Source organism: Hemitrygon akajei, chromosome 14 (genome assembly GCF_048418815.1).
Source record: "Hemitrygon akajei chromosome 14, sHemAka1.3, whole genome shotgun sequence".
Classification (NCBI taxonomy): domain Eukaryota; kingdom Metazoa; phylum Chordata; class Chondrichthyes; order Myliobatiformes; family Dasyatidae; genus Hemitrygon; species Hemitrygon akajei.
In genome coordinates, this window is record NC_133137.1 from 31,371,862 (window position 1) to 31,384,955 (window position 13,094).

The 13,094-nt window shown below is 44.9% G+C and overlaps 1 protein-coding gene across 4 annotated transcripts in view; it reads right to left on the minus strand.

Annotated features, from left to right (window-relative positions):
- LOC140738451 (uncharacterized) overlaps nucleotides 1-13,094 on the minus strand; it is a 268,214-nt gene that overhangs the window by 112,332 nt on the left and 142,788 nt on the right. The window contains exon 7 of one of the 4 annotated variants that reach the window (XM_073065745.1): nucleotides 9,651-9,721. The exons of the other annotated variants lie outside the window; for them this stretch is intronic. Coding sequence (XP_072921846.1) covers nucleotides 9,651-9,721 — 71 coding nt within the window. The remainder of the gene's footprint in view (nucleotides 1-9,650; nucleotides 9,722-13,094) is intronic. 4 annotated transcript variants of the gene reach the window in all.

The window sequence follows — 13,094 nt, forward strand, 5'->3', positions numbered from 1 at the left end:
TCATAACATCAACAATAGAGCGTTTTCTCTGAACTGTTTAGTGCAGGGGTGTCAAACTCATTTTAGGTCACGGGCCGGATTGAGCAAAATGCAGCTTCATGCGGGCCGGATCAGTTGGACGCGTGCGAACGCAGCTTTCGTTGCCTCCGTTTTTTCAGCCTGCTCTCATATGTCTCAGTCTCTGCTATAACTACAAAGTGTTTCACTTTACAAATTCCGTTTCTTATGAAGAAGACTGCCAAGCAAGACTGCCGAATAAACACTAAAAACCCTGAAAACCTGGTACCTGAATAAACTCAGCATTAGCCATATCATACGCCATAGGCGCTTCGATTACTGGGGCCAGCTTTAATAGTAATTAGATATTATCTCGCGGGCCAAAGATAATTCCACCGCGGGCCGGATTTGGCCCGCGGGCCTTGAGTTTGACATATATGGTTTAGTGACACTGTGCCACAATGTATGCTACCTTTCAGTCTAATGAAGGCTTGTATGGGTCACTTGTTCTCCTCAGGTAATGCGGCCTGTAGTTTTTGCAACAAATTCTCGATGTTTGCCAGGTCTGTGGCCAGTGGAGAAGGAGTGAAAGCAAAAGATTTTGTGTTAATTTAAAAATCACTGCATGTGCAATGTGGAAGAGTACTGATAACATCAATAATCCAGAATTTCTTGCAACGCTGGCACTCTGCAAGATCAAGGGCACCACTTACAATGAACATGAAGTATCGTTTTCCTGAGCAACACACACAAAATGCTGGAGGAATTCAGCTGGTCAGGCAGCATCTATCAAAATGAATTAACAGTTGACCTTTCAGGCTGAGACCCTTCTTCAGGACTGGAAAGGAAGGGGAAAGATGCCAGAATAAAAAGAGTGAGGGGATGAGGAAAGAGGTCTAGCGAGTAGGTAAAGCCAAATGGGTGAGAAATGTAAAGGACTGGAGAGGAAGGAATCCGATAGGAGAGTGGATCATAGTTGAAAAGGAAGGAGGAGAGTAACTAGGGGAGGTGATAGGCAGGTGAGAAGAGGCAAGAGGCCAGAATGGGGAATAGAAGATGAGGAGAGGAGGAGGGAAGTTCTTTTTTAAACCAGACGGAGAAATCGATCTAATTAATTAAAATTAATTGAGATGCAATGTGGAATAGGCCCTTCTGGCCCTTTGAGCCATGCCATACCACAACCCACCAATTTATCACTCACCAAATCACGGGACAATTTCCAATGACTAATTAATCTACCAACCGGTATGTCTTTGTACTGTGGGAGGAAACTGGAGCACCCTGAGGAAACCCACACAGGGAGAACGTACAAACTCCTTACAGACAACAGCGGGAATCAAACCTGGGTCACCTGTACTGTAAAGTGTTGTGCTAACCACTAGGCTACTGTACCCTCATTCTGCACTTTTGGCAAAGGGTCTGTTATACCCTCCACTTCGTTTGAATGACATAAATGTCTTTCTTGCCTTAATTTATTCCCATTTTAAAACATGTCACATCAGCAGTGAGCTCAAAAGTCCCCCCTCCAACAAATCCACCAGCAAATCCCCTACGACTAACGGCCTCTGTGAAATCACAGAACTGAGGAAGCTTCAGGGATTTTAGCCTTGCAGGTGCTTTCTAATAGTATTATGTGCAGATACAGCAACTGCACCCACTTGCCTCCTAATTTGCTACTCTGTTTTCTGAATGTCTCTGTAATACAGACAGTCCCCGAGTTACGAACGGAGGAAGGAGAACGCCGTCCGCCATTTTAAGTCGTTGACATTAATACTGTGTTGAGGGTGTAACTTTGTATTTGGCTTAAATTTTTCTTAGCAAGATTCACCCTGACCCCCCCCCCCTGCTTTTCCAGTCAGCACCATCCCCACTTGTCCCATTTAACCTGTCTCAGTGCAGGTGGACTTTAGGACCTGGGGGAGCTCAGGTCAGGATCTGCCGCCCGCGGCTGCTGCTGAACCGCAGTGTTTCTGTTCCATTGATGGAAAACGATCACGATTGAAAATAAATGAAAAACACAAAATGCTGGCAGAACTCAGCAGGCCAGACAGCATCTATGGGAGGAGGTAATACCGATGTTTCGGGCCGAAACATCATAATTACCTCCTCCCATAGATGCTGTCTGGCCTGCTGAGTTCTGCCAGCATTTTGTGCTTTTTATTTATTTCCAGCATCTGCAGATTCACTCATGTTACGATTGAAAATAAAGTGGAAATAATAAAGCGATCAGAAAGAGGTGAAACGGCATCGGTCACTGGAAAAGTGTTAGGCTACAGTCGGTCAACGATTGGAACAATTTTAAAGGATAAAGGATAAAATGAGAATAATGGAGCATGTGAAAGGCCCTGCCCTGATGAAAGCTACAATTATTACTAAGCAACACACTGATTTAATTATTGAAATACATACGTTTCTTAAGTGTTTTATATACATAGAAAGGTAAAATATATACTATATACTAAGACAAACGTTTGACTAACTGACACTAGATAATACCGGATGTACCTGTTCCGACTTAGGTACAAATCCGACTTAAAGATGGCCTCAGGGACAGAATTCACTCGTAACCCGGCGACTGCCTGTATTCGACATTACATGTGCTGCCCGTCCCTGGGTTACAGATGCCAAACTTACAGACATCCATATGTATGAACAAGCTCCTAGAATATTATTAAACTCAAAGGTCCAGTATGCATACATATGTTCATCCCTACGACAGCAGAACTGGCTTCCTCTCTCTCACTCTCTGCTATTGGTAATCGTTCTACCTTTTCAACCTCACGTGTATTTGAAACCATTCATTATAATGCCTTGGAGGGAAGGTGTTAAGGTAAGTGGCTTATGATCGAAGAAAAATGGCTGGAGTCACTTCACACTTCCGTGCAAGGTTGTTTATTCAGTGCATCAAAAAAAAATCAAACAATAATAGTGAAAGAAAACTGCCAATATTTACCAAAAACTATATGCAGAAAACACAAATACTAATTCCATTGTGAACTCCTGGCAGCTTGACCTCTCTCACTCTCTGCCTCCTACCAAGATCGATCCACCCCATTTTTTTAGGCAGCAGGACATAGCATCTTTAATTACCCATAAAGTTAAATTAAGACTACACGTGAATTAGAACATGATGCACCCATAACGTAATTACAACCATATTACAACATAAACAGAAGTATCTACCATAAATACAGTATGCAAAGAACATAAGACCATAAGATATAGGAGCAGAATTAGACTATTTGGCCCATCGAGTCTGCTCCGCCATTTCATCATGATTGATCCATTTTTCCGGTTGCCAGTGGCAACGAATTCTACAGATTCACACACTAATATGAAGAAACTGTTGGTATCCTCTTTAATATTATTGACTAGTTTACTTTCGTATTCCATTTGTACCTTCTTAATGACTTTTTAGTTGCCTTCTGTTGGTTTTTAAAAGCTTCCCAGTCCTCTAACCTCCCACTAATTTTTGCTCTATTATATGCCCTCACTTTAGCTTTATGTTGGCTTCAATATCCCTTGTAAGCCATGGTTGTGTCATCTTGTTTTTAGAATACTACTTCTTCTTTGGGATGTATACATCCCATGCCTTCCAAATTGCTTCCAGAAATTCCAGCAATTGCTGCTCTGCCATCATCCCTGCCAGTGTTGTTTTCCAATCAATTCTGTCCAACTCCTCTCTCATGCCTCTGTAATTCCCTTTACTCTGTTGCAATACTGATTTTCCCAATCTACCTGCAAATTTGAGTCCCCCATGACTATTGTAACATTGCCCTTTTGGAATGCATTTTCTATCTCCCATTGTAATTTGTGGACCACATCCTTACTACTGTTTGGGGGTCTGTATACAACTTTCATCAGCGTCTGTTTACCCTTGCAGTTCCTTAGCTCTATCCACAATGACTCAACACCTTCCAACCATATATCACATCTTTCTAATGATTTAATTTCATTTTTTACCAACTGAGTCACACCACCCCCTCTGCCTTCCTGCCTGTCCTTTTGAAACAATGTGTATCCTTGGACATTAAGCTCCCAGCTCTAATCCACTTTCAGCCATGATTCAGTGATGCCTGCAACATCATACTTGCTAATGTATAACTGTGCTACAAGTTCATGGACCTTATTCCGTACACTGCACACATTCAAATATAACACCTTTAGTCCTGTATTCACCCTTTTCGATTTTGTCTGCCTTTTACATTATAACTCATCCTATTGACTGTAATTTTGCCCTATCATCAGCCTCTCCTTACTGCACATTGCCTCTTTGTAAACCAACTACCTCATCTTCAGCACTAACACTCCGGTTCCCATCCCCCTGACAAATTAGTTGAAACCCACCCAAATAACTCTAGCCAACCTGCTTGCGAGGATTCTGGACACCCTCGGCTTCAGGTGTAACCCGTCCCCATACACATCCCCGTTACTGAAGAAATTATTTATTCCCCATGTCTGGCAGGAAAGGCAGCATAAAGCCAACCCAAGCGTATCAGCTCGGTTTAGGACCCATTATGAGAACATACGGGGGAAGACATTGAAGCGCGCACACTCAGCACAACGGCAAGGCTGTGTGTGTGTGTGCGTGTGTGTGTCTTTCAACACCACCAAGAATTCGCAAAACACAGTAGTGTCGTGGTTAGCATAACACTTTACAGTACAGGTGACCTGGATTCAAAACCCACTGCTGCCTGTCAGGAGTTTCTACGTGTGCGCGTGTGAGAGAGAGGGAATTTGTATATGTATGGAGTGAGTTTACGGAGTGCTCTCTATCACAGATAGCTATAATATCAATTGATATTTGGACAAAATCAACGTAGTCTGTAAGAATGGAACACGTTTATTACCCAGGCATGGTCTGTATAGTGTATAATGGGGAATCGTTACCATGGTTCTATTTGCTGATTGTAATAATGTTAATAATCACATGACAAGCCACAGTTTGTCCACGATACAAATTTGTGTCGGCATTTTTTGAGCCTCCTTCTGTCTCGGAAGCAATAATGACTCAAGATTAACTTTGTATCTTCCTGACTACATTCCACATTTCAGTCATTTCCTGCTTTGCTCCCGTTTGCAGTCCTCTGCCAAAATTGTTCATCAACTAGCTTGTGTGCAACTGCTGGGAATACGTATAATATAATATATAGCACCACACCCTGGGACTCCTCCCCCTCGCCATGTAAATCACCTGCTCCAAAGTGAACATTCGCCCCCCCCCCCCACATTCCACAGAACCTGGTAAGGGGGAGAGAACTCTTCCCACATTTTGATGCCGGTCAATGTGCTCTAGCACATCACTAAACTCTGGCTCATTGCTATATCTTAAGGCTGCTCTCGAGCTCATTTGCAAAAGCAGATTATATTGGCTTGTGGTTAAATGACGTCAGGAACAACTGTGAATCTTTCAATTTTAGCCCTTTACTCACTGACTGACTCAGCAACTCAATGAAAACAAAAAAGTAGCAAATTCAAAGTACCCAACAGTTTTTATTGTTCAGCTCTCCGAAGTACGATTATACTTTGTTGTGGTCTTTGAGTTAATGCACCAAAACAAAAGGTGATATATTATTTTTAAGTTTCTTGAAATCTTTAATCATTTGTCGAATATATTCTGATCTTCATTATTTCTTTGAACAATGCATTTAGTTGATTAACTTCAGGTGACAATCTATTGTGAGGAATTAGTCACCATATTGCGGTTGACAAATGATTTCAATGGGCTGGGAGTCCAGACTACATATGTGAAGATTCTGCGTCATTGTATCTTACTGATATTCTGTATGTGCTTGTTGTCTTGTATGTGCAAGGACTTAGGTCTCAAGCCATGATTTTAAACCTCTGCTGCCTTGCTGCCATACCCACGCAAGGGAAAGGCTTTGGGAGTAAACCCCGAGGAAGAAACTCAGAGCCAGGGTCCCTAAGGCAGTTTGATGTTGTTTACAACTTCACTCTGGCAACCTCTACGACGACACTGGTGCCAAACTGTATCGGCACTTGCCCTTCCCTTGGACTACATCAGTGACGTGGAGAGGGGGAACCCCCCTGCATGGGCAACAGCCAGTTCTTCAAATCTTCCCACCCAGGCTTGCACCCTGGAGAAGACACAGTCCACCAGAGGCACAAACCCATGATCCCCTGGGATCGACGGCTGCTGATGATGGTGATGCCATTTGTGCTTGCTATCTTGTGTGTGAGTGTCAGTACTGTGTTTTGCACTTCAAGTCAAGCCAAGTCACTTTTTATTGTCATCTCGACTATAACTGCTGGTACAGTACATAGTGAAAATGAGACAACGTTTTTCAGGACCATGGTGTTACATGACACAGTACAAAAACTAGACTGAACTATGTAAAAAAACAACACAGAGAAAGCTACACTAGACTACAGACCTACACAGGACTGCGTAAAGTGCACAAAAACAGTGCAGGCATTACAATAAATAATAAACAGGACAATAGGGCAAGGTGTCAGTCCGGGCTCTGGGTATTGAGGAGACTGATAGCTTGGGGGAAGAAACTGTTACATAGTCTGGTCGTGAGAGCCCAAATGCTTTGGAGCTTTTTCCCAGATGACAGGAGGGAGAAGAGATTGTATGAGGGGTGCGTGGGGTTCTTCATAATGCTGTTTGCTTTGCAGAAGAGAGACCCCGATGATCTTCTCAGCTGACCTCACTATCCGCTGCAGGGTCTTGCGATCCGAGATGGTGCAATTTCCAAACCAGGCAGTGATGCAGGTGCTCAGGATGCTCTCAATACAACTCCTGTAGAATGTGATGAGGATGGGGGGTGGGAGATGGACTTTCCTCAGCCTTCGCAGAAAGTAGAGATGCTGCTGGGCTTTCTTTGCTATGGAGCTGGTGTTGAGGGACCAGGCGAACACCAAGAAATTTGGTGCCCTTAACGATCTCTACCGAGGAGCCGTCGATGTTCAGTGGGGAGTGGTCGCTCCGTGCCCTCCTGAAGTCAACAACCATCTCTTTTGTTTTGTTCACATTAAGAGACAGGTTGTTGGCTCTGCACCAGTCCGTTAGCCGCTGCACCTCCTCCCTGTAAGCTGACTCGTCGTTCTTGCTGATGAGACCCACCACAGTCGTGTCATTGGCGAACTTGATGATATGGTTCGAGCTGTGTGTTGCAGCACAGTCATGGGTCAGCAGAGTGAACAGCAGTGGACTGAGCACGCAACCCTGGGGGGCCCCCGTGCTCAGTGTGATGGTGTTGGAGATGCTGCTCCCGATCCGGACTGACTGAGGTCTCCCAGTCAGGAAGTCTACAATCCAGTTGCAGAGGGAGGTGTTCAGGCCCAATAGGCTCAGCTTTCCAATCAGTTTCTGAGGGATGATTGTGTTGAATGCTGAACTGAAGTCTATGAACAGCATCTGAACGTACGTGTTTTTTTTGTCCAGGTGGGTTAGGGCCAGGTGGAGGGTGATGGCAATGGCGTCATCTGTTGAGCAGTTGGGACAGTACACAAATTGCAGGGGGTCCAGTGAGGGGGGCAGCAGGGTCTTGATATGCCTCATGACGAGCCTCTCGAAACACTTCATGATGATGGATGTGAGTGCAATGGGACGGTAGTCATTTAGGCAGGACACTGAAGACTTCTTCAGCACAGGGACGATGGTGGCGGCCTTGAAGCACGTTGGAACGGTGACGCTGCTCAGGGAGATGTTGAAGATGTCAGTGAGAACATCTGCTAGCTGGTCTGCACATCCTCTGAGCACTCTACCAGGGATGTTGTCTGGTCCAGCAGCCTTCTGTGGGTTGACCCTGCACAGGGTTCTTCTCACGTCGGCCATGGTGAGACATAGCAACTGGTCATTTGTAGGGGGGTGGACTTCCTCGCCGCCACGTCATTTTCCACCTCAAACCATGCATAGAAGTTATTCAGCGCATCTGGGAGGGAGGCATCACCTGCACAGTCAGGTGATGTTGTCCTGTAATTGGTGATGTCCTGGATGCCCTTCCACATGCGCCGCGTGTCGCCGCTGTCCTGGAAGTGGCTGTGGGTTAGCTGGGTGTGTGCACACTTTGCCCCTCTGATGGCTCGGGACAGTTTGGCCCTTGCTGTTGTTAAAGCTGCCTTGTCGCCTGCTCTGAAGGCAGAGTCGCGGGTCCTCAGCAATGCGCGCACTTCTGCACCTCCACTTTGACCCGGGAGTAATGCTGTCTCGTTTGGTTACATTCATGAGTATTCATGTATGGTTGAATGACAATTAAACTTGAATGGTACTGGATCGAATAATCCTGGAGTTTATGAGAAAGTGCACAGAATTCATCCAACTGGTTTTCACTCCAAGGGCCCAAACATGATAACATAGGCCCAGTTCCATGCATCCTCCCTGAGGACGCATGGAACTGGGCCTCTCTATAAAGCCTTCACTGTGAATAACCTGGCACCTGGGACCACAGTTTTCAGCATGAGGGCCAGCATACACCATAGTCTTCACCATCAAGACCCACAAAGGCCTTCGCCATCAGTACTCAGTCAATCAACATGTTGGTCTTCACCACGAAGGTCAAGCTAGTGTGTGCCACAGTCTTCACTGTGAGTACCCAGGCCTCTATGGCATTGCCTTGAGCATGTGGACCCAGGTAATCTCTACCAGGGACAAAACTGACCAACCAATCTATTCCACGGACATCACTGAGAGGATCCGGCTATTCTACACTACAGTGTTCCCCATGAAGGTCCAGCCACAATGTTCCAGTCTTCACTGTGGCACCCGAGCACACAGCCTTCACCTTGACCGCCCAGGCGCTCTACACCACTGTCTTCCCTACATTACAATTACACCATCACATTACAAATTGATGGGATTGGCAAAAGGTCCTCCCTACTAAAAAAAAACAAGTTCACACAAGTGAAACAACCAACTCAATCTTTTCCTGTTAGTCACGTCAGCTTACTCTCTCCAAAGATGACCTAATACATCTATGATGACATCATCTAAAGACCACACAAGTTTCACAGCAAGGATCAAAAACACCAACTTCCTCAAATCATAAAGTGGTAGATCCTTCATCAAAATTCTGAATTAAGAAGGTTCAATTTGTAAATCCACGAGTTGGTATTTTTACTCTATTTATTAATTTCCCATTTCGCCTTCAGTACCTGCACATTTAACAATGAACTAAGCACAACTATAAATTCGTTAATTAAACGCAAAGCCACTTGGCACACACTGAAGAACTTTTAGAGACACCTTTTAGCATATTGGCACCTTGACAATATTCTAATCAAAGACACTTTCACCTCAATTCTTCACACTACTCATACTAACACAATGTGCAGGGAGATATTACAAGTTGAACATAAATCTTCTGAATCAACAAGTGGGCATTTTAAATGGTGCTTAAGCTCTTGAGACGCACTTGGATATACAACTCCTTTCATCAAGAATTCTGAAACAGAAGACGGCATTGGTCTAACGAATTTGTGGGAAGTATTGGCATGCTAAGAGTTAAGTAGAACATAATTATTTAAAGGGAAAGAACTCTCTTCCTCGCACACTTAGCAGCCAAGATAACATCTTAGGACTGAGTAAAAAGTTCCCCGACAAGCACTATTATCTGCTGGCCGATGGCTGAAGCAACACTTGGAACACTGACAGTACACAGAAATTCGGACTGCTACAACTCACTTACCCAGAAATACTGAAAACTCCTGCGCAGCCACGGGCAATAATAGTAATCCATCTCCTCAGATGAGAATAGTTCTGTGTGTTTAAAAAAAATACAGTTCAAATAAGCTCACGAGGCCATGCTATCTGCCTGTTGATTTCCGAGTTAAAGGGAGCTCTGGAGCAGGTCGAGCTAAGTTTCCCTGATGTCACTAACTAAACCCAGCAGCGTGTGCACACGCACACTCACACTCTCAAAGTGGCTGCTGATCTACAGTCTCGCCCCACACTTAGCACTGTCAGGCGAGTATTCGCCAGCTGACAGAGAGAGAGAGAGGCAGACAGACACATCAGTCACGTGGCACACCAACCAGGAAATAACTGCTGCTGTAATTGCTGCCTGGCCGTGCTTTCCAAACAAAGTGTCTTTTTTTTAAACTAGTCTCAGTTTCAGCAGTCAATTAATGATCTACAACATCAAAGGAACAGAAGAAATACACAGTGGTCAATTGATGAGGTGATCTACAACATCAATTTATCTATTTATTCAGCATAGAACAGGCCATCCCGGCCCTTTGAGCCCCTGATAAACACGGGACAATTTACAACGAGCAATTAACCCACCAACCGGTCCGTCTTTGGACTGTGGGAGGAAACCCACGTGGTCACGGGGAGAAGGTTACAGACTCCTTACAGGTTGCGGCGGGAACTGAACCTGGGTTGCCTGAACAGTGAAACGCAGTGCTGACCATTACGACACCCTGCCGCTAAGGAACATGCAACGGGTATATACAGTGGTCAATCGATGAGGGGATCTACAACAGCACACAAAAAAACCTCCTCTCCTCAGTGTATAGTTGGAGAGCAGTGGAACAGATAAAGTCCCTGTGCCCCACCCCCCCCAGCCACAAGGAGCTGTTTACTGCATATGCTGTTTTGACATAAATTGGCAAGAGTGCAAGAGAATGATACTCAATCACTCTTTTCCCCGCAGTCCTGATGCTGATTAGGAGCAGGACATTTTTACAGTTAATATATGAACTGCATTTAAGACTTGTTTACGCTATTTATGTCATCTGTTTGGGTGAGAGGAAAGAGAACCTAAATGTGGCTCCAGTTGTGACTTACTCTGGTAATACAGTTCTGGATGAAAAATCCGCTTCAATATATAGGGGGTGTCTGCCTAGAGGAGTTTAAAAGATTAATTAAGTCAGAACTCACCCTGGGAACAATCAACCTAGCTGCAAGGAACTGCTTAAAAAAATCAGCGTGCAACCAAAATGGTTGTACTGATAGGTGAAAGCATTGCATACTGAGCAGCCGAGTTCAGCCCTGACAGTTGTCATTGCTCCATCTTCAAAAAGTAAACAGCCTTGTGTTTACCTTGCATTTTAAATAGCCTCTGCGGGGAAAATTCCCTCCCCCCTCCTCTTTCCCTTTCTCCTGTGGTCCACATCCTCTCCTATCAGATTCCCTCCTCTCCAACCTTTTACCTTTCCTACTCACCTGGTGTCACCTTCCAGCCATCTTCCTTCTGCTCCCACCACCCTTTTATTTTGGCGTCTTCCCCCTTCCTTTCCAGTCCCGACTGTTTATTCATTTCCATAGATGCTGCCTGACCCGCTGAGCTCTCCAGCATTTTGTGTGTGTTGCTTTGGATTTCCAGCATCTGCAGATTCTGACGTGTTCATTATTTTCTGGAAATGAAGTTACTTTCAGGCCAAAATGTGCACTTTCTGAAACGTATTGACTGTTGTAATCAGGAATACTCCAGCCAAGTTGCATACAAAAAGACATCATTAACACAATGACAAGAACATAATCTCTCTCAGTGACGTGGATGCAGGGATAAGTATTGGTCAGGATAGCTGTCACAAGATACTTTTGACCTGAAAAATGGAATCTCTTGCCATGCAAAATTAGACTTGAGCCTCGACTTTGTGCTGAAGTCCCCGATATAGGACTGGATGCTCAGTTTGGGTGACCAGCAAGATGGATGTGCTGCAGGCTTCTTCTGCTGGGTAGGAATGGGGCACTTCCATCTTCCTTCACGTCACTGGGAGTGCTGGGCAGACTCTCTGAGACACTGGCAGCCGTTCTTCCTGTGACTGCTGACGATCCCATCACAGTCATTGCCCCACACTGTTTCAGCTCATTTCTGCCGTACGAACAGTTTGAGTTCAGAATCAGAATCGGGGTCATTATTACTGATATATATCATGAAGTGAGTTGTTTTGTGGCAGCAGTTCAATGCAATGGATAAATTTTATTTATTTATTGAGATACAGTGCGGAACAGGCCCTTCCGACCCTTCGAGCCACACCACTCAGCAATCCCCCGATTTAACCCCAGCCTAATCACGGGACAATTTACAATGACCAATCAACCTACCAACTGGTACGTCTTTGGAAGGAAACCAGAGCACCTGGATAAAATCCACGGGGAGAACATACAGACTTACAGGCAGTGGCAGGAACTGAACCCCGGTCACCAGTACTGTAAAGCGTTGTGCTAACCACTACGCTACCATGCCGCCCCATTACTACGTTACAAACCAAAATAAACAAGAAGTACAATAGTGAAGGAATAGTGTTCAGGAATTCATGGAGAGTTCAGAAATGTGATGGCGGTTGGCAAGCTGCCCCTAAAATATTGAGTATGCTTCTTCAGGCACTTGTACCTCCTCCCTGATGGTACTAATGAGAAGTAGGCATATTTCAGAGGGTGAGGGTCCTTAATAACACATGCCAACTGTCTTGAGGCTCTGCCTTTTGAAGATGTCTTCAATGGTAGGATGGCTTGTTCCCATGATGGAGCTGGCTGAGACTCCAGCAGGGTTCCTCAACCTTTTTTATGCCATGGACCAATTCCATTTAGCAAGGGGTCCCATGAACTCCAGGTTGGCAAACCCTGATCGAAGGCTTCTTTCAATCCTGTACTTTGCAGCCTCCATAGCAGAATTCCCTCCACAGAACATCTAGAGAAATTTGCAGATGTTGCTGGTGACATACCAAATCTCCTTAAACTGCTGGTGAGCCTTCTTCATGATTGCATCAATATGTTGGGCCCAGGATAGACTCTCTGAGATGCTGACACACAGCAGTGTGAAGCTGCTCACCCTTACCACAGCTGACCTGAACAGGTTGCAAACAGTTCTCAGGAACGGAACACTGCCGTGACCTGGAGACACCTGTATGCACATACCATACATAAACTGATCATTGTGCCTGTTGTGTAAGATTGTGTTCACATGCTAAATCTGAGAGATATGTGAGATGCCCGCTGCTGGCTAACCTTCACCGCCCATGACTTGAGTGTCGATTGAATGGATCCCACAAAGATAAAGAGAAGGAAACATTTTGAAATGATGAGCAATGAAGCTATTTCACAACTCCAGCCCCAACAAAAGCTCCCAGTCATCTTGAGAATTCATTTCCTTTTCCTGTATTTTAAGTACTTCAGTATTCCT